Source organism: Aulonocara sp. 'chitande type north' Nkhata Bay, linkage group LG13, assembly GCF_057382095.1.
Source record: "Aulonocara sp. 'chitande type north' Nkhata Bay isolate Kocher_YH1m ecotype deep benthic linkage group LG13, A_spYH_male_GT1.1, whole genome shotgun sequence".
Classification (NCBI taxonomy): domain Eukaryota; kingdom Metazoa; phylum Chordata; class Actinopteri; order Cichliformes; family Cichlidae; genus Aulonocara; species Aulonocara sp. 'chitande type north' Nkhata Bay.
In genome coordinates, this window is record NC_141356.1 from 26,411,310 (window position 1) to 26,438,466 (window position 27,157).

The following is a 27,157-nucleotide window of genomic DNA, read 5'->3' on the forward strand; positions in this document are numbered from 1 at the left end:
TTTCTGGAAAGAAACTTTATTAGATCAAACCCCTGTAGATACTTTACGAGCATTTAAAGTTTTTGAAACAGCTGAGCAATAAAAAAAGACTTACAAAAGATTTTTTTTTTATTTTTTTTTTTAAATGGCAACCACCTCACTGTAGACAAATACCATAACCAACACCCACTCCTAATACAGTTTACTCAATAGGCAAACAGATTACTGACATCCACACCTACACACACTGCATACTTAACCCTATTTTTAAAAACCAACCTGTAATTTAAATAAATCATTAATAAATATTACGTATTTTATCATTAGGTGGGTGTACGGTTCTCTTTTTAGGAAGATTTCATTAGTGATGCCGGTATGTATGTGCCCATGTAAGAAAGATATTTAAATGTGCAGAATACAAAAAAAGTAATATTGAAGAGGACAACTAACAATAAGACAAACACAGAAACGTACGCCACCTTTCCCTCACAAGGAAAGTCAAATATATAAATATCATAGTTCTAAAGTGCATCTCTCAAAGACTTGTCAAATGAAGTCGCCCCGATTAAAAACAAACAACAAAAAAACCCAACAAAAGCCTAAAATAGGTATGTCTGAACATGCAGCAGATATATTTAGCAAAAACTACCTACGTACATGCACAGATTTTTTTTAATGCAATGAAAAAAAAAAAGGCAACAGATAAAAAAGGGGGGTATACACTTTCACATTATCAAGAGGTGATAATTCTGTGCCGTTTCAGTCCACTGGTTTGTTCACACTTGGCTTTACAGAATATTTTATTTAAATTTTAGCAAACTTGGCTGATTAAAAAGAGCACACAGTGGTGTAAAAGTTCATTCTTTCCTTTACAAATTCATTTGCAGAATCGCTTCCATCCTGCAAGTTTTAAACTTCTTCACTCCTCATCCGCACGTCTGAGACAAGGTTGCAAGTTTAGATCTTAGGCAGCTTGGGAGCATTGATAAGGGGGTTGGTCTCTTGCAGAAAGCGCCGTCCGGCACCCTTGTAATCATAAGTGCAGTCATGTGTCTCTGCGTAGCGGTGAACTGCACAGAAGTTCTGACCGCACCTGTAAGATTTAAATAAACATTCAAGTTTGTATGCAAAATATATATTTTTATAGTACATTCCTCTTGAGACTTGATAGTCAGTAAATTAAAAAACAAATAACAAAATCCCCCTTCAGCAGGCTGTTTGCGGCATAAATGTGTAAATGCAAAGTCTAGATTTTCTTTCCTTACTAAACACCTCTTCTGGTTACACCTGGTGGTTACACCTCTTCTGCCCTCCAATTTGATTAATTTATTAGCACTAACAGAGTAAATTACATTACTCGTTTAATCACAAAGGCTTACAGTTTGACTAAAGCAGTAGTTGGGAACATAACCACTTCAAGTGTTAAATGTTAAGAGATTACACAGTGTTGCATCAGATTCAGTGTGTACGCCATGGACAAGGCCCGAGAGGGACAAGTAATCCATATTAATGTGGTGAGGAGAAACTTTGATAAAGCTAATAACTTGTGACAGAACAAGCAGCGCACAGAGATGTGTTATCATTGGGGATATGGCAGTAGGACAAAACGACGAACAACGAAAAGACCGCTTTGTACAAAAAGGCTCGCTTCAAGGACGAGACTGACAAAACCGGGGGTGAGATGTGATTTAGAGGCAGACAGCAACTGTGTGAGTGAGCGCAGCTGGAAATGCGGCTGGTACTTGTACCTGCACTCATAGCTGGTGGCCAGGCCAGTCTTCTTGCCACAGAGGAAGCAGTGCTTTGAGCTCTTCTTCTTAGTGCCTGTGGGAGCCTTGACTGGAGGTAGGTGGTATGTTGGAGTGCCTGAGAGAAGAGGAAAGACTATTTATTTATAAGACAGTTGCCAAAGACGAGCGGCTGATCAGACAAAACAGTGCAAGCCAAAAGCGTATGGACCCATATTCATAAAGCTACATTTGGCTGTTTGCTCATCACAGTGGGTAACTCCACGTTTGATTTGGCAACTCCCAAAAGAGAATTTGTGTCTCCCGCTAGAATCAAACTACCAACCTTTTGCTTGCCAAGCAAATGCATTAACCACTAAACTACAGAGCCGTTATGCACCTGTAATCATGTATGTTTAGCAAAAAAAAACATCAACAATAAAAAGCAACAGTCAGTCTTCTTACATTGAACACATCAGCCTAACACAGACAGATCATTAACCCTAAAAGCCGTTCACATCTTCCATCCAGCTGAAGCCTCAAAACCGGTAGTGTTCCGAAATCTTATCAATAATCATCCCTTTCTCCACGACTTGTATTTTCTTAGGTGACAGCTCATCTGCGCTTGTGGTTAATTATTGTTTGCAGAAGAAATTTCTAATCCTCCTTGCTGTCAATCTGGGTCTTAGATGTTTCATGCTCATATCTCCCATCATCCAGCAACAGCACTAAGAAACTGAGGTTCTCTTTGATGCTTACAAATCACTATCTTTTAAAAGGGAATATAATATACCCCTGTACTAAGAAACGAGTGCATACAAAGATTATTCCAATATGTATTTCAATTTAATGTACAGGTATCACAAAAATCAAACAACAGGGCACATCATGATGGTATGTTTCCCAGCTTTTTTGTTTTAAAATGTGTGCACAAAGCGCAACTGAATAGCTTAGGCACATTTTTCACTTTTTGAGAAATCACTTCCCTGTAATTTAGACCCTTTTAACCTTCCCTATACCTCAAATTTGCTCAGGTTAGATCCATCACAGCAGTCACAGAGGAATAAAAATGCTAGATCAAAACAGGAGTCACAAAAAAAAGGAAAAGAGCACTTCTTATCATTTAATGCTCTGGGGAATGTTGTACTTCTCACTAAACTGCATCAGGCACATCAAGCAGCTGTTTTCACCAGCTGTCAAAAGGCAAAACACCTGTTGTGACATCACGAACTGGAGGGTGACCAAAAACGCAATATGTTTTTCAGTCCCAGAAAGCTCAGCCATCGGGCTTTTCTCTGAGTTATTTTCATATCGTGTATTATTTCAGCAATGTCAACCGGTAAAAACAAAAATCACAATGGTGTTATTTTAACAAGAGTTTCTAAGCAAGTCTTCACAGTTATTTTAAGGTTGGTTTTAATAAAGTTTGCATTGTAAAAATTGTTAATGAGGGAAACCAGATGTGTTGTTGTAATTATAGTTTTGGGCAATAAAAACAAACAAACAAAAAAAGCAAACAGTCTGCGTTTTTGCATCAAATATCTTTCTATGAAGAAACCCAGCATAAAATACATGATTCATTTCTTTAGTCAGGAAACACTATTTTGTCAGCGTGTACCCGTGATAATCCTGTCTGTGGAAGCATTCAGCTCTGTGAGCCAAAGGGGATGTGGGAACATACAGATAAAACTGACGGCTCTGTGATCAAAGTACAGCAAGCTTGCAGGTTGGGGTATGGGATTGGATTTTTATTTGTTTTGTACGCTTTCTTTTGTATGCCATCATGTGTCTGCTACCAGACAGTGTTCAGCTACAGCCAGTAGGGCTGCACGATTTTGCATAAAATGAGAATCACGATTTTTTGGCTTAGAATTGAGATCAAGATTCTCTCACGATTTTCTTTTCCAGTGTAAATATTTATTGCACTTATTAACTGCACATCAACTTCGTAACAGTTGAGACTGAACATAAAAACAATAAATAAATAAACATAAAAACAACAAATGTCTCACGTTTTGTTGTTGCCGCAAAATGTTGTACTGCTTGAAATTCCGTCTCCACCATTGCTCGACGCTGCGTGTATAGAGCAGGTAGTGCAACAATAGAAAAATAGTTGCGGGACGGCACTGTGTAGCGTTTGTCTAGGGTGTTGATCATTTTCCTAAATCCCTCGTTTTGCACAGTGTTGATGGGAGCCATATCTTTGGTCAGGTGATAAGTGATAGCCTCCGTAATTTCTTTGTGCCTGCGGGAGTTCGACGTGTATAGGGAAGCGCTGTATAAGGTTCCCGTTATTGATGTTTGGGTGGAGACCGGAACGGATTTTCTCCTGTCACTTTCTCGTCATCCCTGACGTGCTCTCCGTTGTTTTTTCCCTGCTAATTTTAGCATCACACGGCACAGCTTCTGTATCACGTGGTATAAGGCTCCGCCCTTGACATTTGTTGAGCAGGAAGAGTGAGCGCTTGTTTTCATGCAGAGTACGTCCCGGATCATAATGCGGTACAATGGTCGTCTTTTTTATTTATTTATTTATTTATTTTTTAAATCGTTGTCATTTGGAAACGAGATCGCACATAAGTATGAAACGAGATCGCGATTTTCTAACGATTAATCGTGCAGCCCTAACAGCCAGTGTCACTCGCATTATCCACATTGGGTTTTTGTAGTAAGCCGAACTTCATATTGTTTACATTTAATTAAGTGTGTTCCCAATTCATTTTTCTAATCTTTATAGTGCTCACTTAATTCAGGGGAGCTGATATGTAAATTTGTGTGTACACAGCAGAGGGAGCCTAGCATTTCTGATGTTCTGCCATAGATCAGTCACTGGTGTCAGTATAAAGGTTCCAGTGATTTAATGGAGCACCGTAAGAGGTTTGTGGAAGTTGGTTTATCTGATACCTTCATAAATCAGAAGCGCATGCAAGTGGAAATGAGTTTTAATACACAGGCCCTATGTATTTTCTATATAATTATTTATAATTGGACAGTTGAGGCTCTACAACCAGATCAGTGATGTTCAGTAGCTTATCTAGCTCACAATCATTAGTAGATCATGATCCAATTTATAGGTTACCGTAGTATGTGAAGTATAGAAATTAATGACAATTAAAATTGCAGGAACAACAAATGTGACCTTGAGCATAACTCGGGTGCTCAAGGAAAACTGTCCCATTAGCTGATCTTTGTGTTCAAGTTTGATTAAATTCTGACCAATATTAAAGGAAGCAGAGTGATTCTTGTGAATTGTGTAGGGAGGGACAGATAGTAAAAGCCTCATGCACTCATTTAGCTAAGGAGTAACACATTAAAAACTTAATTTATTACTGGGAAATAATAGCATCATAAGAGAAAGTGTTGCCATAACTTTACCAGCCTTGTTCTAAGGAAGACTCTGAAAAGCAGTTCAGGACACACACAACCTAAAGTGCACCTCTATAGTTACCTTGACTGACCAACTGCATATAACAAAATCTAGAGACTTTGCCGCAGGGGCTTGAGCTTGAGTATTGCTTAAACCAATTCCAGCCTGTCATTCAGTCCACTCTGTCTCTGCTTTCCTGCCTACTCTCTGCTATGTCCTGTCAAAGCTAAAATGACAAAAAAATAACAACAAAAAAACTAAATTAACACCATAAAATCAAAAAGCTTTTCAATAATTACATCTTTTTTTCGAAACAAACCCAAAATTTAATAAATAAATAAATTTGATTTCTCAGTTTAAGCATAAACAACTGACTGAACTTTTTGCCATAGGGGGAAAAAAAAATCTCAAAGTGAGTTTAGGTTTTTTCTTAAAAATCCCTGAATGATGTAAAGAACTTTGGTGAGAAAACAAGAGAACCCCTGAGCTGAATGCAAAGTACTATACTGTTTATAATGTGAGAATATCCTCCATTAGTACTGAGGTAGATGGTACAGGACTCCTCTTTTTACACTGAAGTGGAAGATAAATTTGCTTTTAAAGAAACCATGAAGGAGGCACTTGATAACTTTGAGGCAACACTTTAGGTGATAATATACACAAACTATCCCTACTTTTTCAGATCCTGATTGAAGACATCAACATGGAAGGGTCAAACCCCAAAAAGATACAAAAACCCTACCCTATCCCTGGTAGAAACACACACACAATTTTGTGCGCAGTACTATACAAAAGTCTTGAGCTGCCCCTCATTTCTTTAGCTAGGAAAATGGAAAAGAGACACAGCAGACATATAGTATGTCAGGCAAAAACAGATTGTCCAGTTCTAACACAGCCTGAACTCTCTTAAGAAAGCTTTCTTGTAATTTATTTACATAGTCATCAGGACTCCAGGCTTCTTGAAGTACATTCAAAGCTCTGCTTTCCAGATGGTACTGCGTGGTGAATCAGAATCTGACAGTACTCTGTGTTCATAATTCCATTAATTATGACAAGATCCCCACCATTTAGGCCCAAACTATGCCTATGCTGCTAGTAATAAAGTGTCCAAAGATACAAATTAAAGTTGCCTTTTTGCGAAATTGTCAGCTGTAAGTAGGCACAATACTGGTTCCTCATTAGGTGTCTTTTTTATGCTTCAATTATTCATTGGTTCAATCCCCCACCTGTGATAATCATGTCCTTGTTATTCAGTGTATTGGTCAGCATGTATTAATTCATATTTTTTAACAGACCAAAGTAGCAACTTACAAATAAGTCAGCATTTTGCTTGGAGAATTAAAATTCTTGTAGCACTGACAAAGTACACACTAAGGTCTTCTACTCAGCTACACTGTCTGTATGTGACTGCGCCTATAAAAGGACAACATGTTAACTCACAACTGTTCATTTACAATCTATACCACCAGAGCATAGCAAATGATGTTGCACTTTGCTTCAAAATTCACAACTCAGATGTCCATTCAAACCACAACAATGCAAAAATTTCTTAAGCTAGTACTTTATAAACGCTAATGTCGTTTGCGTGTCCCTTACCTATAGTCCCAAATGAATTCATGACTCCTCCAGCTGATGCAAGAGTGCTGGTGGTCTGAGAAAAGAGCAGAAATATTAAATGTTTTTACAGGGTGCAAAACTAAAACAACTGCAGCCTTCAACTTAAAAAAAAAAAAGAAAGAAAGAAAAAAGTGATTTTCTAAAAATTGTTTTGAATGACTTCAATGAGACTGGCTGACCACACAAATACTAAAAAAAAAAATAAAATAAAAACTTTTTAGGGTAACTCAATTTCACAAATTCAATCTTAGCAGCTAATGCTGACACTTATCTGTGCTCACCATGTAAGAAGCTGATGCTGGGGGTAATGGTGACATTTGCCTTATGTGATCATCCCGCAGAAGTCTGTCAGCAGGGATGGATGGCAGCCTGGAGCCACGGCTGCCCTGTCCTGAGGCAGTTGCAGGAGACAAAGCCAGTGCAAGTCCCAGACTCTCTCCAATACGGTCCCTGCTGCTGCCGCCGCTGATGTCTAGAGCCCTTGTGGAAAGAGAAGCCAAGAGCTCCGAGCTATTGAGAGACCCCACTGGCTCCTTATACGCTTGGTTTGCCACCTTAGTGATGTTTCTTGCTTCCCTCTTAGAGATGAGCTCTAGCCTTTTGCCAGGTGACTCTACTTTAACACCACGAATGCGTGGTGGATGAGTTGACAAGGTGGTTGAAGGGTGAGGAGATGTGCTGCCTTGTTTTGCTGAGGATTGTGCTTGAAGATTAGGCTGTAAACAGGAAAGTGTGGACTCAAAAGGCTGAGACAACAGTCTAGCTGAAGGTGACAGTGAGGTGGAGGCAGGTAATGGTGAGGGAGGGCTGATATGAAAGGATGCGCTAAGCTGTGTCCCATTAGCTCTGCTGGTGAGAGTTTCATTTGTCCCACGTGTCCAGGGACTAACGGGGGAGGGGGAATGTGGCAGTTGGTGCTGAGCCTCAACCTCGCGGGTCTGACAACCTTCCTCTGGCTGGGTGGACACATCCAGACTCAGAGGATCTGACAAGTCACCAAATGGAGATCCAGGTTGAGTTGGTGCTACAAGCCCAACAGTTTCGTCCAATACACCCAGCCCAAATGATTCCCCTACAGGTTCAACTGGGTCAAATGTGGCATCAGGTGGCCCCCTGGTACACAATGGAGGGAGCTGAGGGTATACACAGTCCCTCATCAACCTAGTGCTGCCAATGTCCAACCGGGACACTTTAGGAGGTGGGCGGATCTTGGCAAAAGGTGGGCATGTCTCCCATGGCTCCTCCTCCTGAAGCATATAACAAGACGGGGAGGAGAAAGAGGGAGGGGGTCGTCTAGGGATGGGCAGATGGGCAGAGGTCGCAGCAGGAGAGGCCAGAGAGGGGTCTACGGATTCATGGTCTACAATTGGAGGTAGAGGGGCATTTGACTGCCAAGGCTGGTTGATCTGAGGAAGTGAGCGCAAGAGGCGATGATGGTGTCGAGTGTTGGAAGGTCCGAAAGAGCTGCCACAGGGATGAGGGCTGACAGGGGCCCGTGGTTTTACCTTTGCAGACTTCTACAGGACAGAGACATGGACAGAAATTAATAGACGGAGTTATATCAGATGATTATCTTAAGTGTATATTTACCCATGTTGGAAAAAACCCATCATACTACTGTCTAGATTTAAGATTATTGCGTAAATTTGATGAGTGCTAAAGAAAATGTAGGGCCAGCACAGCTGAATCTAACACAGCTCTACCCTCTTACTAACGAAGGGAAATTAGTGTTTGGTGCTTCATATTGGCTCCATGCAAAAATATCATTATCACTCTTTAAAATAATCAGAACTAATCAAAAGTGACTAGACTATTAGATGTAATTTGATTTTATTCCTTTCCTGATTAAAAAAAAGATCAAAACATTACAACACAAAATATTAAGCAGCAAAGACTGAAAGAGCATTACATCGTAATACAGAAAGCTCTCTACGCACAAGGCAAACACATATAATGGATCCAAGGTTTATATATTCACTTCCGCATACACGGTATCATGCCTCAGCCTGATAAAATATGTCAGACAAATGACAAAATGTCATTGATTTTCTTTGATCTCAAAGGTTCCTACCTTCTTGTTGAGGTTCATGTCCTCCATCTTGGCTTTGAGCAGCTTCATTTTGGTCATAGTGATGGAGTTCTCAAGGCTCTGCTGTGCAGCTGTAGAACTCTCTCCATCTTCTTCGGCATACACATTGAACACAGAGCCACCACTGGAAAACACAACGAGGGAAGAGAAATAAAAAACAAAACAAAAAAACAACGACAACAAAAACAAAAATACATTAGCAATTCAGTGTCACAACATTTAATTGACACAAAAACAAGGAAAAATAAGACCATAAATTCAGCTGTAACGATCTACAGCTAAAACTAAATATCCTACAAAGTCTGTATAATTATACTTCACACATTGACACATTGAATTGTACTTTAAAAAGAAACGGAAACATTTCTGTTGTGGTTATTATCATGCATGATCATGTGACCATGAAGAGTACAAATTTCTAATCACAATCCAAATTGTGTGCATATTTACAGTATGTGGAAAGATCATATAAAATCAAAAATAAAACAAACTATGACAACCTCAGAGATTCAGATACGGGGGTCAGGGTACCATCTCCCCTGTCGACCACACGGAAGACATTTAGTTGGTCCCCCTCACGATAGACCACAAACGTGACCTGTTTGTTAGCCAGGTTTTTCTCCCAGCCTTCCTCCTTTGTGCTGTCCATCAGGTCAGCCACTTCTTTAACTGGATCCTCCATGGTTACTGACAAAAGAAGAGAGGGGGTTTAAACTGCAAAAAAACAAGACACTTTATGTAATTTAATAAAAAACAAGGAAGCAGATTAAAACCAAAAGCATAAAAACACTGACTACAGTTTGTCAGTCTTCTTACCTCTCCTGGTGTTAATTGGGCCTCCTCTCATAGCTAAGACCAGTTTCAAAGTGCAGCCCTCTGCAATGCTGCAAACACAAATCAAATGATAATACATAAACGCCATACCAGTAATATCAGTGCAAATATTATGAAAGAAAAGGAAATAATGCATGTACTTGGAGGGTAAAATGATTTACTTCTGAAGCAGAGGCCCTGATTTAAAGTAAACAGCACTTCAAGGGACAGGATGTTTTCCAGATGAACTTAAGTACAGGAACGGGAATCCCACTGGAACATTTGGCGCATATGGGCAGATGTTTCATCGCCTACTCTACCCCTCTGCTTCACAAACTTAAAAAGCATGCTGCAGAGTGTGATAGGGGAGCCGAACGAGATCTCACCAGAGACTGTTCATGTGGAAAATTAAGTGACAAACATTCATAACAATACCACCATCTGCAGCCAGCAGAGCACTGAAGGATGAGTTCTGCATCTCATAAACTGACAAGAGTGGATAGGGCAAATTCTCCAAATATGCTGTTTGTCTCACCCAATGCCACATATCTGGCTCATCTACAGCATGCTGAAGTGAATTATAAGTGAGTCACCACCACAGCAGGAAGGCTTTTAATGTGCACCTCCAAATGACACTAAATTTTCACAGAAAAATTTTAAATGCTTCCTGTCTGTAACTGCTCTAACAAGCTCCCCTGTATTTGTGATTTTGCCTTGACAGCAGTGCTCTGAAGGACACAAAGGGTCAGGAAGAACAGTTTTACCCGTAGTCATGTAGGCAATGTTCATCGTCCAGCTCCAAATTGTTCCAGATAAGGTGTTGCTGGGCAACAGGGATACCTTTACAGTCAGAGAGAAGGCAGGAGAGAAAACAACCAAAGTTGACAAGGACCTGTTCATATTTGATAGACAAAGTTCAATTACCTGACAGACATGCTCCAATTACAAGCAATTGCACATGACTAAAGATGATTAATGTCTGCCCCCTAAAGACAAAACTAAGCAATCACAGAAGCAATGACGACTTAAACATGGAGGCAAATAAAAATAAACTATTTATGAGCTAGAATGTCAGCTAATGCTGTATCTAAAACTATTGGATACGTGTCTAAATTGAAACATTATTCCAAGTGGGACCAAAATAACAAAACTCCAGTAAAAGACTGACAGGCTACTGAATACAAAGGCTCTCTAGAGGTAATGATTGGAATAAGAAGTAGTGTATGAGTAGGAAGCTCTCAGGAAGCTCTTTGTGCCCACAATCAGTGAACTCACTGCCCCGGTGCTGGAGGTGAGCCAGTGTTAGTGAGCAAGCAGTGGTCTCTTCATTGCAGAGTGATATGCTCATATGCTCACAAACACGCAGGCCTGGCTGACAGACCTCATCACACGCAGAGGTAGGGCTGGGCCATATTATACCGTTCACGGTAATACCGGTATAATGTTAGGCAACAATAGGAAAATGAAATATCGCGATAGAATATGAGTAAAACGCGCATGCGCAGTGCCTTTGTTTTCATACGCACATGGCCGATTGTTGAGTGAAACAGATGAACCAGAATTGGTTTGTAAAAATGGTGCAACTTCAGTGATGTGGAACTGGTTTGGTGTTTGTCCGTCAGATACACGACAAAGCACATTTTTTTGCAGAACATGCAAGCGGCCGTCGTTATTGTCGTATTTGTCGGACTAAGATGCTCTTAAATCTGGGAGTAATCTGGGTCCTAAACTCCATATGCTTCAGTTCAAACGAACACTGCAACTTTAATAAAACGATCAGCATTGCTGCTTTACCAGGTGTAACTATGAAGTTTAACTTCCAGGCATCCATTAAAACAAAATTTATTACATTTAACAGAGTTAGAAGTTAGCGGGAAGCTAGCGGAAGTTAGCTCGCTAGTTTCGCTAGTTACCTAAGCATGATATTGCATGTTCTGACTGAGAGATTTCTGAAAAAAATCAAACGTACAGCTCTGCTATCACTTCCAACATAAATGAAGACAGGAAACTAAACAGCAGTGACGTTTGTAGGGTTACTGAAGTTGGGCTAGCTGGTATATAATGATGTGCTACGTAATCGCTAGCGACACAGCTATGTTAGCATAACATAAACAGGGAAGCTGGAGGACGAACACTAACACTTTTCCACTTATAAAAGTTAACGTTAAGGTTCCTCATGGTTAGAGACAAATGCAATCGCATGGCAGGATACTGTAAACGGACCAAACTTCAGTCAGGAGAACAACTGAGATAATCCATCCACAATACGAGGTTAGTCATTAATATACTGCAACAACATGGGAATAGAGCAGCTGCCAGAGAATTCAACATTAATGAATCAATGGTACAGAAGTGGAGGAAGCAAGAAGAATGAGTTTAATAAAGTTTGATTTATCTGACTGCTTTGTTTCGCTTGATGTGCGTTATAATCCCGTGCACCTTATGGTCCGAAAAATACGTATTGCATATTGCAGTTTAATTTTGCAAAGCACCTCTTTTTAACTTCAGTGGATATTATATATGGTTATGCTCAGGATATGTCAGCCCATTTCTACTGGAAAGGCATTTCCAGTAGAAACTTTCAGCAAGGAATTTGTATTTGCACTGTTACATTTTTATAAAGCTTTAATGTACATAAAAACCAGCTTCTTATTTAAGTGAAAATAAATGGAAGGTTTTCTTTTTGCGCTAGTAATGTTGTGGAGTTGTATTTTGTCTCGCATCAATTATATCGTCAGTTATATCGTTATCGCAAATTTTCAAATATATATCGTGATAAATATTTTTGGCCATATCGCCCTGCTCTACGCAGAGGGCTTTCTGACCACAAATGAAGAATAGCGGGGAGGAATGCAGATACTCAAGGTCAGCTTGATGCTTTAATAAGCAACCTTAAATTTTTGGGGGGAGTTTAAAAAAAAGATTTCTATGTATTTGTATAAATGGAAACAAACAATTATTTCCTAATGTGGCCAAATTCTTTCTAACACAGAACAGATTTTCTGTCCATTTTTGGTGCCTCTGCCATTTCTCTTGAGACAAGCCAGCAGATTTGTTGTGGTAATGATAATATAAGGAAAATTCAGCAAACACACTGACCTTTTCGCATAGTTTTTAATGTCACAGGAAAGTGTATCTACAAACTGTAGATTAGTTTGGCGATGTGACTCAGCAAGCTCATCGCTTTTGCTCTCATTTTGTACAAACAACTGGAACAATAGCAATGCTCTGGGTCAGAGCGACCGTAAGTTTAACCAGTACCCAATGCTGGATCATGAGGCATGGGATTTAAATGAGGACAGATCGTTCCAAATTTCCCCCCCCCCCCCCAATTTCATCCAATGGGGATAATTCAGATTTCAAATTAAACCATACAACCCCAATCAAGATTAATCAGGTCATACAGTAATAAATATTGCACAAACGCAGTGTAAACGTGAGTTTGATTCTTTCCCCCCCCACTTATTTTTAAGCTTCATTACACTCGATAATAATCTGTAATTTAAGTCAACAATACAAATAACTAGAAAATTATAGTATCCAGAATTGTGTAACTCTGTCTCTACAGAGCAATGCAGAACACCTCAGAAAAACCTGACTAATACGATGGCAAAATGTATGTCAAAGGTTTTACAATAATCTGTGCATCCATTTTTTTTCCAAACAGTACAATAATATGTGTTGTAAGATAACAAACCTACCCTGAAGTGCAAACTACCGCAACATACAAACTAAACATTAGTGAGCTCCGTACCTTCCAATCTCTGGATCTTCGCTTTGACTGAAATGACAGCCTCAAAGGGCAACACGCGCAGCTCAAAACAGGTCCCTGTCAGTGTCTCTATGAAGAGCTCCATAGTGTCATAGAAAGGGAGCTTATATTGAAATGCTCCCACGCTATCGTCATTGAAGAAGGGAGGCTCCTTCCTGTCGGTCATCTTGGCAGAGTGGGAGAATGACTTTAGGAAGGTGGTGAAATGGTGGGGCTGCCCCCAGATGAGGGAGAGAGAGATTGCTCAGTGGCCTCACAACTGTCGCACATCATGCAAGATGACCACATCTGTGAGGAAAGAAACAATAAGTTAACATCACAATGTAAAATAGAATAGCATAGCCTTTTATTGCCATTGTATATGTACAACAAAAGTGTGGAAAAACCTTCATTTAATCAACACCAACTTAGAAGTAGAAGCACTGGCACTTACTATTGGGTTGAGCATTCACAGTCAAGCATCAAGGTCATTTTTGTCTACACGTGCATGTTGTACCATTTTTTTTTCTTGCTTTAATGATTGGGACGTATATCTAACGATGGACAACTGGTAGTATACAAATTTACATCAGTCATTACTGCACGTGTAATGAAAAACTGTCCTAAAAAGCAAAACTGCATTGTTGTGTTTGTAATTATTTAGCAACTATTTTAAGATAAAGGATTTTATTAGTATCAGGAGACACATGGAACCTTCTCATAAAATATTGAGGACATCATTAAAAGGGCCTGGCCAAAATTCAAGAAGATCAGATGTGTTACATAAGCCTATTATTGGTATGAGGTGTCCTGTGACTGACCACAGCCTTTGACAGCACAGCTCTTCGGTCACATGACTCAAAGAGCATCATCCAGGATAGAACCTGTGTGAGATGAGTTTTATTAAGAGAGACAGACAAAGGGGGGAGAAGGGACAAAGACCAGCAATATATGTATATTTGTCATTTTCGTTTCGATTGAACTGATTCAAAACGTACTATAACCAGATTGCTATTTGAACGCAACACGTCATCTTCACTTCAGACCCTACAAGCGTCTATCTACTGGTAACCAGTGGAGCCCAAATATATGGCATAAAAACTGAATATGAATAGTCTTGTCTAAGAAATTTCGGTAAACGAGGCCTCTGGTGTACTCTTTCAGACATTAGGGAGTTTCTAAAAAACAACCCATTCGCTAAAGGAACCTGTTAGGGTGCAGTTTTAAAGACAAAGATATCTACACATCGCCTTCGGCCATATCCAACTGTATACAAAAGACCACAAACCCACAGAAGCAGCCACGGGCCATGTAGGAAGACATGAACTCGGTTAGCTAGCTGCCTGACAACGGAGATTGATGGTTTTAGTACAATTCCAGAAGCTAACATTAACAAGCAAAGGTCATACGGGCCGTTTTAACGCCCCGCAGCTTTTTCCCCCAATACGGCGTAAACATGAATGACGTTCGCAGTACTGATCAAACCCACTTACCAGTATCTGCTGCAATAACACGATGGGAAGCCCGTCTAGCCGACGCTGCTAACGGTAGCTTTCGTTGCCATGTTAGCCAACAACTCAAACAATGGCTTTCTCAACCGCTGGCTAGCAGACTGCTAGGCTACTTTCACGGGCTTCAGTTCTGTCCGTCCATCGTCGAGGCCACCGTTACATTCAAAATTAAGCAGCACCTCATCGTGTTAGACCATGAAAACGACACATGGAACAAACCGTCGACCCGTATCTGTCGCCGAGGCCCTCGGTTGGCGACATACCTGTCAAAGACGGAGAACAACACCTTTCCGACTTCCCTTGACTGACACACAAAGGGACCAATTGACGAACGACGAGGTGGGCGGGACAACGAATCGTTGCGAACAACACCAAATTCTTTCACTTTACACAGCATGAAGCCCTTAAACAAAGCATACAGTTTATGTAGAGCAGTCGGTTTATCCATCAGACCTGACTTAAAACCTTTAAAATATTTATTTAGATCACTAGTATTGTTTTTCAAGTTTCTAAATAAATAAGTGCATTTAAAATCATTCATCTTATGTATGCGTTTATCTAAACGTATACCAATTTGTATATTTCTATGTCACCAAGCACTTCTTATACTACAGAAAAGGCTGCTATGTCAAGCACAGAATTTGGTATCACGAGTTAAAGCTTAATTTTTTCAATTTAATCAAGAAATGTAACTAAATTAAAATCCCCCCTTTACCTTTAATTTTGGTGACTTCAACCAAAGAATACAAATAAATAAATAAAAATAAAGTAAATAAAATCACAGAATCTTAATCGTAACGTAAAATCACAACTGCCTAGACCTAAAGACAGACAACATACATGAAATTCACAGACTCTGAAATAATCACAGACAATAAGGATCCTTAAAATATGTTTCTTTTTAGTTATTAAAAATGAATTTTCTTTTTAATCACAACCAAAGTTAAGAAATGGGTGAATTTCCTTAATAAAAACATTGTCAAAAATGCCTAAGATAGTAAGTAAACACAATGATTTCTCATAAACATGATATGGCACAAACCTAAAGAGATGAAATCTCACATGGCAAAGCCCATGGATGCAAACAAAACAGTTGCCGTTTAAGTTCTGGAGACTTCGAGGCTAAGCATATGGTATGCTTATAAAGTGCTATTATGTATAGGAAAGACTAACAGTATAAAATAACAATGACAACAGGATGATTTTGAAAAAGCTGGAATTATTTTCATTTGACTTTGATTGCCAAAAATAAGCCACATTATTTATATGAATTTATATGAATAAATACTCTATTAACAGCAAATCTGATATCTTTCAATGATCCAAATGACAAAAGAATGAATGCACAAATTGTACAAATCTGGCTACGTGGAAACGACAGTTCAATTCCCGCCCAGAGCATTAAGTGGATCATCAAAAATGTTGCTTGAATCCGTTGCGGTACTGCTGTTCTCCTTGGATGGTGTTGTTTTCTTTGTTTTAGGAGGAGCCTTTGCCACTGGCTTTATTGTGCTTGTTGAGAAAATGTCATCTTTAAAGAACAGAGAGGCATACATAATATTTAGTCAAACAAGCCAGGCAGACAAGAGAAAAGGCGAAATTGAACATTTCCATTAAAAATAACCACGTGCATTTTATTGTTGCTTACCCATGTCGTCATCAAATATCGATTTGGTATCTCCCTTTGCCTTGGACTTCTCTTTTGTTTTTAAAGTGTCCGTCAGGTCAGCAAAGATGTCTATGTTATCATCAAACAAGCTGGCATCGATGGTCTTCTCTTTGTGCTTCTTGTTAACTTTAGGCACAGCGGCTACTTCGTCCTGAGAACAGACAAATGTTTGAGGAAATAAACCTCATTAGGAGTACGACACAGACAATCTCATTTACATAAAAATAAAATAAGAAGAAAGGCACCTGAAAGAGGTCCTGCTTTGAAAAACTACTGCTGTTCTTGATTTCTTTACTGCTTGTAGATGAGGGAGTGGAGCTGTTGCTCAGCCCAAAGATGTCATCATCGTCATCATCATCATCTTCTCCCAAAAAGGATGCTGCCTTGGCTTTTTTAGTAGTTGGTCTTGGCTTAACCTTCTGAAAAAGGTCATCAGTGTTGCCATCAAAAATGGATGGGAGTGTGGTTTTATCTTTATCCTTCTTCAGTCCCGTCCCGCTATTGGCCTGAGGGGGCACCGCCTTAGAAGTTTGGCTGGTGGAGGATTTGTTAGAGATTGAGGTTCCCCCAAACACACTGTCAGAGCCAAAAAGGTCATCCTCATCAGGAGACAGCAGCAGCTTGTTACTGTCCTTTACAGAGTCTTTCTTTTCAGCCTTCGAGGACACTGGTAGTTTTAGTTCGGATGGTCTAGGGGAAGCTTGGGAGGGTAAAGGTTGAGCAGTTGTGGAAATGGGTAAAGGTTGAGAAGGTGTAGAGGAAGGCAGGGCTGTATGTGCAGTTAAGCTTGGTAGTGTTGGATCGACGTGCAAATGGTCAGACTTGTCCGATGTAGGTGAGACTAAACCAGACACGGTGGGGTTTGGCCCAAGAACATTTCTACCTAGGGTCTCTTCTGTATCCTCCACAGATCTTTGGGCCGCTTGCTGCCTCGCTGCTCTGGACTGGGGTCTCCGAAGTGCGGAACCTTTGGTGCGACTCTGCATGACAGAAGATTCACACTAACAATGTCAACCCAGAAATCCGAAAAATAAGAAAGACAATAATAAGCCTCAATCAAATCAATCAAAAAAACAAAAACAAACAAAAAAAACAAACAAAAAAAACAAAAAAAAAAAAAAACCACACCTTGTGTGCGCTCTGCAATGTTGTGACCTGGACCGGGGTGTCAAAGCTGACGCCTCCCTCTCTGTCTGGTCCAGCTCTTGCAGGAGTTGTGGCAGGGCTTGGGCTCAAGCTTGAGCTGGATACACCAGAGGAGGAACTGGGTGCCATGCCAGGGAATAAACTTGCATCTCCTGGCATAGTGGGTACTGCACCAGGGAGCAACGCAGCAGGGTTGATCATCAGACTGGCCTGAATGCAAACAAAATAGGGTCAAAGTGAAAAATATAAATATGATACTAACCTTTTTAAAACAGACTAATTATGTGACTCAAAAAATAAATAAATAGACATTTCTGGCTATTATCTATTCATGAAGTTTCTCATCATAGTTCCAAACAGCAGATCATTCAGAGAGAAATGAGAAACCAGAACTGTTGATGGAAGTGAAGGAAGAACAAGATGGGTAAGTGCCAACAAGTGAAACTGCAAAGTAGCAGGTGCAAACTTTGTTCCCTGTTTAATACATACAAATCAAAGCAGACAATATGCTTCATTTTGAAGATCTGAAGGTGGAATTTTTTTTTAAATTTTTTTTTTTAAAAGCCCAGACAGAAGGAAACCTTAAAAAGAAAGACATGTAAGTGGGAACAAGCTTTCCTCAGAAGGAATCAAGAGTGAAATGTCAGGAATGAGGACGTTTGATTCAATGAAAACAAAAATATTACTTGAAGCTTCCCAATCTTCGATGAGGAATCTTTTGGTTTTACAGGGCTCGGTGCGGGTTTCTGTGTGGTCAAATTACAGGTAATTACAGGTCAGAATTTAATCCAAAAGTGTTCAGCTAGAAAGAGCACTGTATTTCAATAAGGGAAACTATGAAATAAGTGCGTCTATCACAACATACTGAAAACCATTTAAAAAAAAATACATAAAAAGTAAAAACTTAGAAGGAAGAAAGCATGATATGGGCAATTCAGTCTAACCTCAGTCTCTGATACAGGGTCTGGACTTGCGAGTGGTGCTTTGTCAACAGGCTTACTGGGCTTCTCTGCTACTTTCTAAGAATGAAAAGGAGGGATTGGATTTCTGGGTTTTGAGTTTACTTGACATTAACACAACTGATATTTTTTCCTACCACAACAGAAGCCCAAAATCTAATTGCTAAAAATAATCATACTGGTACCGGAGGAGGAGCTTTTGGCTTGATGGAGCTGAAGAGGTCATCTTCAATATCATCTGCAAACAGACTCTGTGCTGCTGGCTTCACTGAGCTAGGCTTGGAACTCTAGTAAAAGAACATATCTGCTTTTAGAGACACTATGTAGCTAAGTGAAATATGTTATCTACAGGGACAAGATAGACGTAAAAATCATATCAAATATACTGACTGTAGTTTTTGGTGAAGTGGCAAATAGGTCAACATCTGGGTCGTTGTCCTTCTGCTGTGTGTGACTGAACAGCAGCTCTTCATCCTGGAACACCCCGGTGCTCGTTGCCTGCGGTCGCTCCTCTATAGACTATAAAATAATATCCAGACAGACTTTTTTAACAGTTACTACAAGAGAAATAAAATCATGCAATTCAATCAATTCTTCTGAAGCAGACAAACCTTTACAGTGTTTTTTGTTGTGGGTTTACTGGGCGTAAATATTGGATTATTCCAATCCCGTTCATCTTCCTCCTCATCATCAAACAGACTAACGGTCTTTGTTTTCACTTTCTCTTCCTTCTTTTCCTCCTTTTTGACATTTGTTGGTGGGCTGTCTTTAGACAGGAAGATGTCATCTTGATCGTCTTCGTCCAACGGGCTCTTAGTCGGCTTGTTCGGGAGAACATTAATGCCTCCAAAAAGACTCACAGCTCCAGCAGGCTTCTTTTTACTTTCGCTGCTCTCTGACGATGATGGTGGTGTTACTGGCTCAGTGTTCTTTGTTGCAGGTTTCTCCTGCACTGATGGCTTGTCCTTTGATGCTGTCACAGAAACTGCAACCTCCTCAGACTTCTGTAAGACCGAGGACGACTGAGAGGTCACATCAGGTCTCTAAAGAAAAGAGTTATTTATAGAATTTGGTCTGAATACAACAAAAGGGTGTAATATATTACACAGAATCTCAGTTTAAATATCACTACTGTTTGCTGATGCTTTTTCAAATGAAAGACCCCTTTAAAGATCACTGGAGCGAAGCATCAAAGCAAATGTTAAATACAAAAAAAACCCCAAAACGAATCATGAGTGCACTCACTTTCGCTGGGGTTGCTGCGTTTGTGTTAGCAGCATGTTTGATGCCAAAGAGGGAACCTTTATCTTCATCATCATCACCCTCATCTTCAAACAAGAGAGCAACCCTCTGCGGCTTTGTCTTACTATAAAGAGTGGCAAAACAAGAGGATATTTAAGAAATCCTGTCAAAGAGCGTTGCAAAAGTTGCAAAAGACTAAGATCAAAGTCATTCTACAATGAGTAGAAATATTCTGCATGGAGGAAGAGAAAGTCTGTAAATACCTTGATTCTTTTGTTGGAGCAAACAAATCATCCTCATCGTCATTAAAGAGGGTGCTCTTCTGAGCTGGTTTGGCACTGGGGAGACTGGATGGGGCACTTGCACTGGATTTCATACCTCCGGTCTTGGTCTCTGGTTTTGTTGCACTACTTTTTGAACTTAGCCATTGGTCCTGTCATTTGAGAAAATAATCCATCATTTAATAAAGTGCTGGCAGGAAGAATTGGAATGTTTGGTTTTTTTGTATATATTCATACCTCATCATCACTGAAGAGTGAACTGGACACAGGCTTAGTGGGCTGTGGTGTGGAGGCTTTAGCTTGAGGTGGTTTTGGTTTAGATTTAGCTACAGAGGCAAACAGATCCTGCAAGCAGAAGATTCATCAGATTATAGTGATGCAGTCTCACCAAAATAAGACTAACTTCATTTAAGTTTGTGAAGAAATATTTTCACCTCTTCATCCTCATCATCAAATAAAGACAAAGGAGCCATGGCGGGTTTGCTCTGGCCTGTAGTTTCAGGCTTAGACTGACTCTTAATGTTGGTTGAAAATACCTGTGGAAGGCAAAACACATTTATAGTGTAATAAAATGTACCAGTGCTGTTTTTAATTTTACCCACTGATGTCTGAGAGCCTTACTTGTGTATCTTCATCATCATCAGAGAACAGGCCTCTGGTCTGGGGTTTCTGAGGCTGCTTGACAGCAGCACTTCCAACATCTGGAGGCAGACCATTCTGAAATCCATAACATGATGATGTGAAACCGAATACAAATACCTTTCTGACTTTAAAGCGGCAGAATAAGGTTTTTAATCTTATGAGAAAAACAGTGATAAACAGTAAAGAGAAGTGAACTCTGTCAACAGGAGAAAAAGCCAGCAGTGTTTTCCAGACTAAATTGAATTTGGCCTATTTTCAGAAAGCACTGGAGTTTCTGCCCTTGTTTGCGCATTTAATATGATCTGTGCCTGACAAATGACTTATTCCACAGGCAGGAACAACCACAAAACAAATTGCACACCCAGACCTTCATGGAATAAGGTAAAATTCAATATACAGTCAAGTCTCCAAATAGTTGATGGCGTATTATGAAACACTGCAAAAAAATTTTAAAATGCTAGATGGCCTTCGCATTCAAGTTAATGAAGCCAAATTGAGAGCTTTTTGCCCAAAGTCCTGCCATTTTGCAAGTGAAAACACAGTAAATTTGATTTTGTCAGGAGAATATTGTTAGACAATGTTCCATTCAGACCTCCTCTGCTTTCTCAGACTCCTCACTGGTAGATGGCTGCCGTTTCTTTAGGCCCTCACTGAGCAAGCTTTTAGTCCCAGGACCAAACATGGAGATGGCCCCTGCAGGCATCTAAACATAAAAATTAATGAATGTATGAAACTCATCTTATACACTTAGTCATCATGTTTCGCAGCAGCGATAAATGTGTGCGATTATACCTTTTTCTCAGGTGGATTTTCCTTATCTGCTACTACCTCCTTGTTTTGAGGTGGAGGTGCTGCACTGAACTTGTCACTGAATATGTCCCCATCATCATCATCATCATCATTACTGAAAAGGTCAACAGCTTTCTTGGGTTTGGATTTTTCTGAAAAGTAAAAAAGGAAGTACAATCACTACATAGTCAGTTCAGAGTGTGGAACTTATTTCAACTTTCACTGTAGCGCTTAGGTTCCCATTTTCATTTCTTACCTGAGTCAGCTTTTTTCAGGCTTTTACCACTGAAGAAGTCGTCGTCGTCGTCGTCGTCGTCTTCCTCATCATCAAACAGCCCACCCCCTCCTCTGACAGCTCCTACTGGAACCTGTTTGGAAGGGGCAGTGGTCTTAGGAGCTGGAGTCCCATTCTGTTTGCTTTCCTCTGACTCGGAGTTGTTCCCTGAACTGAAGAGGCTGCTTTCTGTTGGCAGAAAGTGACTGACTTTATTTAAGGATGATGACACACACTCACAAGGTTATTTAGCCATCATAAAACTAATTCCTACCTGGGAATATTGATACAGCACCGACTGGAATCTTCTTTATAGATTTGGTAGGTTCTTGGGTGTTAATGAAAAGATATGCGTTAAGTTATAGGTCCACTTTTTAAAACATCTGTAAATATTTTATGTATATTGTTCTCTCACCTGCACTTTCTTCTGTGCTTTTCACACTTTCATTCACAGCTTTCTTCTCTTGAGACACAGCAGGTTTTGGTGCCTCAGAGAAAAGATCACCCTGCATGATGATACAACAATACAAGACAACACAGTTCAAACAGTCTCTACAATGTGGAAATCAGGTGAAACAGAGCAACCGACAAAATAACTTTATCACCTCGTCATCATCATCATCGAATAAGCCTTTCCCTCCACTGAAGAGGCCACTTTTCCCCCCAAATGGTGAAAACTCATCATCCTCTTCATCATCATCATCCTCCATCTTTGGTGGCTTGAACATGTCATCACTGTCTTCCTCAGCAGCTGTTACAATGTCAATTAACAAAACTGAGAATAATGGAATCCCTGCTTTGGAAATAAGTGATGGGAAAAGCACTAATGCAAAAATCATCATGTACTGATGAATGAATGAGTATCCTACCCTGTGGCTTTGCAGGCTTTGGCTCTTTTCTGCTTTTACTTTTCTTCTTAGATGCCAATGCTTCAAATGTATAACACGGTAGAAAAAAACAAAATATCTGAGCATGCAGTGATGAGCTGTAATGCTTTCTGGGAAATCTTAAAAGTAAACTTGGATGCACTCATTTTCAATCAAATGGAATACAATGAGCGGAAAAGATGAATATTTAAAAAGTTTCGTAATAACAGGACTCACATGCACGATCTCCCTCGGGTTTGTTGAACGGTTCACCTTTGATTCGGGCAGCTAGCTCATCAGCAAATGACGATGGACCTGTATTCTGAACGTGACAAAAACAAACAGAGCAGATTAGAAAGCAGAGAAGAAAAAAGGAATCAGACATTTCCATAACACTGTTGTTAGTCCTTTATATGGGCGTAGCATACTTGTGTGTCTTCGTCATCCTCCTTGTCTGATTCCCCAAAGATGTCAGAATCTTCATCGTCCTCTTCATCATCTTCATAACTCACCATGGAGGACTTCTAGGCAAGCGTAGGAGAAACCCCCCCCCAAAAATACCAAAAATGTTAGTTATATTTTATTTTAGCATGTATTGTAGTTGTTAATGTGTTGGACAAATAGGGAAACAGGTTACCTTCTTAATACTATTGTGAACTTCCTCCTCCTGATTAAAATCATCGTCTGAATGCTGTTAAAGTATTAGAAACACGAATAAATGTAAGGATTTAAAAAAAAAAAAAAGAAATATATATATGTGAAAAAATGTGAAAATGATATTACTTCTTCTTTGTCATCTTCACTTTCAATCACACTGTCCCTGTCACTGTCAACTGACATTTCTGAAATGACAGAAACACTGTTAGAAATATACGTTACTTTATGCGAGTGCCTACATAAGCTATCGTCAGTAATAATGAGTACTTTACCATCACTTGATAGGTCACCAAGTCCAACATCATCCTGTTCCATGAAGGCCTGGGAACCAATCAGATACGGCAGTGGTCTGTCCACATAAAGATCCTAAAGGTTCAGGAAACAGGAAGTAAACAGAAAATAAATTAAATTAATGTAAAGAAACATTATTAATAGGTTTTCTATAGTTATTACAATAATCCCCTTTAATGCTTCAAAGATGAAAGCACACCTTGGGCTCTAGGATTGCATCTGCTCTGTCTGACACCTCCTCATCCTCCGAGTCAGAGTTTCCTGCTTTAATGTCCAGATGCTCAAAGGCCGACTCCAACACTTTCAGACCATAATTCACAGCTTCCTGCATCTTAGGTATCAATTCTGCTTCTTTCTGCTCTCGAGACTTCTCCTTAAGGAAAACCACACATAATCACAGTTATGGGAATAGTTCAAGAAATATGAGTAACAGGTGCTGAATTTCTTAACGTACCTGCTGAGGCTTCTTTTCTGAAGCCTCAGCCTTGGGTACAGTCTCTTCTACTTCTTCATCATACACTCTCTGAAACAGGACATAAAGTTAAAAGACAGATTACATCGTGTAAACTTCACCAAAAGAGACCTTGGATCACTCATGGCTCCAATAGTGCATCAATAAGTTGTGTGAGTTATCATAATGTACAGACACAGCTAAGCTATAAAGAAGGAATTGCAGTGTAAATGTTTAAAAGCTATGCATTACATTTTCTATAAACTGTGTGTTGGACAGCATCAAAAAGTCATTAAAGACAGAGTGCAAGCAGCTGTCTGTGGTCTTGGTGTCACGGATCAGACTGTCCAGTTGCTTTTCAATCTCGTGTGTCTTTGACAGCATTCTCTGTGAGAAATCTTGAAGAAAGAGGAAGAGCTGTAAAGAAAAGGAAATTGTTAGACATTATTAAGACAGGATAGCTTGCAGGATGACTTTCAATTCACCAAACAGAACATACATCTTCTGTTTCTTTGCTCCATTTCAGAGCTGGGGAGGATCTTCCTGACTTACCCCTGAGTCAGCTGCTAAGGACCAGTTGGCGCCGTTTTGTCGCATCTCTTCAAGAGTCCAGGGTCTCTCCCAAATCTGAGCATCTTTCTCTAAGTGTTCACTCCTGCTTGGGCCATTTGCCATTCCCTCCGGCAACCCACTCATCTGCAACCAGATCACGTGCTTCTGTTAATGGATTTAATAATTCATACGAGCCCTTAAATGCCTCTGAAACCCCAATGGTAAAAAAATAAATAAATAAAACCTCAAATAAAATGAAGGTTTGCCTACAATGATTCAATTTTTATTTGAGCTTGTTTTGAACAAATGCATTGAATGTCAAAGCTTGGTGATGAAAATAGCTTTTAAATATTTTAGGGTTTTTTTTTGTAGTTTTTGTAAGTGCATCGTCCAGAAACAACTTTCCCCTTACCAACAAGTCTTCAGACACTGAAAAAACTATTCATATCACAGAGATAAAGTAGGAACTGAGGACCAGTTTGTCATATTCTCTACATTTAAGGTGACCCAATAAGCTTGGAACATTGTATCAAACAGACAAATCTGTTAATAATTAACCTATAAATTTTGAGTGCAAAACTGTACAATATCAGTAATTAATCTCACTGCTCTGAGATCAAAAGAAATTACAACAGTTAACACAAACAATGCGGTCTTTGGCAGGACTGTGGCACTCCAGATCAGAGTCAAGGACATCGGCATGGCCAAATAAAAAACCCACATGATGCCTCCCACAGCTAAACAGCCAGCATGAACTCTGGTCAAAGGTTTAAAACTCTCCACTGTCACTACTACTACTACAGTGTCATGTGCCTATTCTCCAGAGGTCAGCTACTTTCCTCCTGTGGTGTGACGCTTGTATATTGTGGATACAAACACCACTTTTCCGCTGCGGGAAGAGCCCAATGTTGGTTGGCCACAGTTCGCTGGTAATAGAAGTGCATAGCTGATGCTAGAGATCCATTCCAAGTGCTGCTGTATGCACGTATGTGTGTTTTTTTTTTTAACTTAAACAGTAATTGGAAAAAAATGCGCATGAAATGAAATTATCACAGAGCGTCGCAAGTCCTTATAATACAACTCCATGTTTAATAGCTCTGTATGCAGCAGGTGCTTATACAGCATTTGTACTAACATAGCTAGACTAGCCTAGCCAGAAAAAACATTTAATTGTAACGAGATAGTCACCGCTACTCGCTTTAGCTACGAGTGGTTTGAATGTGATGCAAGTACCTATTCTAATCCAAGACCTTTGAGCCAATTAAGCCACAACAAAGCAAACCAAAAACTTACAGCGGTCATTACGTCTGAGTAAATCGGAACAGATTACTTTTCTGGAGACCTTATCCAAATATAGATTTAAAAGTTTTCATGGGAGGACTGTCTGTGCATGTGCGTGTGCATACAGATACTGACTGCTTTAAATATGCGCCTGAAATGCAACACGATGAATGCAATTCTAACTTATAACTTCCTCTTTTAACTTTTATCATTCTACTAATATGCTTCGACACAACATGTTCTGCAATAGTGTTACAAGTTTCCGGAAGGAAGCTTGAGGAATCCACAGAGTTGCCTAAATGTCAGTTCTTGTAACTAGAATTTCTTTCTTGGTAGAGAAAGCGCAGACTGTTTGGCTAACAGCTAGCTTAACTTAGCTAGCCAACACCAACGGTGGTTGCTGCTGTTCCGAGCTAACGAGAGTGACACACACACAGACAAAAACCACGCACTCCCGAGCTTACCTTGACGACCTCTGGATAAATGCTTTCTAAGACGGTCAAGTGTTGTCAGAAACGACGAGGAAAATAAGATCGATTATGCAAAATTTGGCCTTTCCCTCATTGGTCTTCTGACAGGTCAGCCATATTCTGTCTGCAGACAGTCACCTGACTGTCGTTGCCCAGCAACATAGTGAAAGTGGGGCGGAGTGGAACAGACCAAACGGCTGGCTTTCCGCGTTGGGTGACTGGTGTGGTTGTCGCTGCATCTCATTCATGTTAGTGTTGCGTTTTATTTAAAATACATAGGTTATTGAATGCCAGAAGAAATCCGATATATATAAACGAGAGCGAGAGAGAACAATAAAGTAACGGCAAAGCAAAACTCTTCATTCACGTGTCAGCTGTTAACAAAAAACGAAAGCAAAACCGAATACATTTATCTGTTATTGAAATTACAACAAGACCAAATACCCCCCCCCCCCAAAAAAAAACCAACCAACCAACCAACCAAACAAACAAACAAACAAACAAACAAACAAACAAAACAAAACAAAAAAAACATGGCTAAAGCCTTTCCAAACACCAACTGTGCATGTCATGGACAGGGGGGTGGCGCACAAGATTAGATCACATTTTATGAGTAATCGGTTCGTTTCAGACTTTTTCTTCGTCTTAAACAACTAAAGAAGGCCTATTTTGTAAAATCTTACCAACCTCATATGAGTATCATGTTGCAAAGGCAAATAATTTACTTTTTTCT

The 27,157-nt window shown here is 39.8% G+C and overlaps 2 protein-coding genes across 13 annotated transcripts; both read right to left on the reverse strand.

Moving 5' to 3' along the window:
- Positions 1 to 15,190, reverse strand: zfand4 (zinc finger, AN1-type domain 4). 8 transcript variants are annotated; one of them, XM_086259523.1, is made up of 11 exons: positions 14,837 to 15,190; positions 14,165 to 14,227; positions 13,347 to 13,652; positions 10,357 to 10,432; positions 9,596 to 9,663; positions 9,280 to 9,466; positions 8,762 to 8,903; positions 6,972 to 8,207; positions 6,670 to 6,724; positions 1,728 to 1,845; positions 1 to 1,072 (listed from the first exon to the last, which is right to left on the reverse strand). In XM_086259523.1, the coding sequence occupies exons 3-11, from the start codon at positions 13,528 to 13,530 to the stop codon at positions 937 to 939; spliced, it is 2,202 nt and encodes a 733-aa protein (XP_086115649.1). In that variant the 5' UTR covers positions 13,531 to 13,652; positions 14,165 to 14,227; positions 14,837 to 15,190; the 3' UTR covers positions 1 to 936. The 8 variants fall into 8 exon arrangements, 5 of the variants coding, with proteins under 5 accessions (XP_086115649.1, XP_086115647.1, XP_086115648.1 ...); XM_086259521.1 differs by lacking the exon at positions 14,165 to 14,227; XM_086259522.1 differs by having other exon boundaries at positions 13,347 to 14,227.
- Positions 15,191 to 15,716: 526 nt separating this feature from the next.
- washc2c (WASH complex subunit 2C) lies at positions 15,717 to 26,591 on the reverse strand. 5 transcript variants are annotated; one of them, XM_086259508.1, is made up of 31 exons: positions 26,419 to 26,591; positions 24,674 to 24,817; positions 24,374 to 24,538; positions 24,125 to 24,193; positions 23,870 to 24,043; positions 23,652 to 23,745; positions 23,506 to 23,564; positions 23,360 to 23,413; positions 23,151 to 23,246; positions 22,960 to 23,044; positions 22,726 to 22,785; positions 22,462 to 22,607; positions 22,272 to 22,362; positions 22,131 to 22,184; positions 21,839 to 22,045; positions 21,586 to 21,734; positions 21,386 to 21,496; positions 20,773 to 20,868; positions 20,586 to 20,687; positions 20,389 to 20,496; positions 20,134 to 20,303; positions 19,874 to 19,994; positions 19,240 to 19,632; positions 19,019 to 19,147; positions 18,814 to 18,915; positions 18,614 to 18,688; positions 18,356 to 18,415; positions 17,652 to 17,879; positions 16,769 to 17,503; positions 16,503 to 16,674; positions 15,717 to 16,385 (listed from the first exon to the last, which is right to left on the reverse strand). In XM_086259508.1, the coding sequence occupies exons 2-31, from the start codon at positions 24,815 to 24,817 to the stop codon at positions 16,237 to 16,239; spliced, it is 4,398 nt and encodes a 1,465-aa protein (XP_086115634.1). In that variant the 5' UTR covers positions 26,419 to 26,591; the 3' UTR covers positions 15,717 to 16,236. The 5 variants fall into 5 exon arrangements, with proteins under 5 accessions (XP_086115634.1, XP_086115637.1, XP_086115633.1 ...); XM_086259507.1 differs by having other exon boundaries at positions 15,718 to 16,385; positions 19,240 to 19,671; positions 26,419 to 26,590; XM_086259511.1 differs by lacking the exon at positions 22,726 to 22,785 and having other exon boundaries at positions 19,240 to 19,671.
- Positions 26,592 to 27,157: the final 566 nt, after the last annotated feature.

Bases quoted from the DNA above. Each gene is read 5' to 3' on its own strand.
- washc2c (XM_086259507.1), bottom strand. From the start codon at position 24,817: ATGAGTGGGTTGCCGGAGGGAATGGCAAATGGCCCAAGCAGGAGTGAA. The intron at 23,045-23,150 runs GTATGCTACGCC...TGTCACGTTCAG, and splicing joins AGGATGACGAAGACACACAA to AATACAGGTCCATCGTCATT. The intron at 16,386-16,502 runs GTAAGCAACAAT...TGTTCTTTAAAG, and splicing joins GATATTTGATGACGACATGG to ATGACATTTTCTCAACAAGC.
- zfand4 (XM_086259521.1), bottom strand. From the start codon at position 13,530: ATGACCGACAGGAAGGAGCCTCCCTTCTTCAATGACGATAGCGTGGGA. The intron at 9,467-9,595 runs GTAAGAAGACTG...TTCTTTTGTCAG, and splicing joins CCCAATTAACACCAGGAGAG to TAACCATGGAGGATCCAGTT. The intron at 8,208-8,761 runs GTAGGAACCTTT...TCTGTCCTGTAG, and splicing joins ACATGAACCTCAACAAGAAG to AAGTCTGCAAAGGTAAAACC.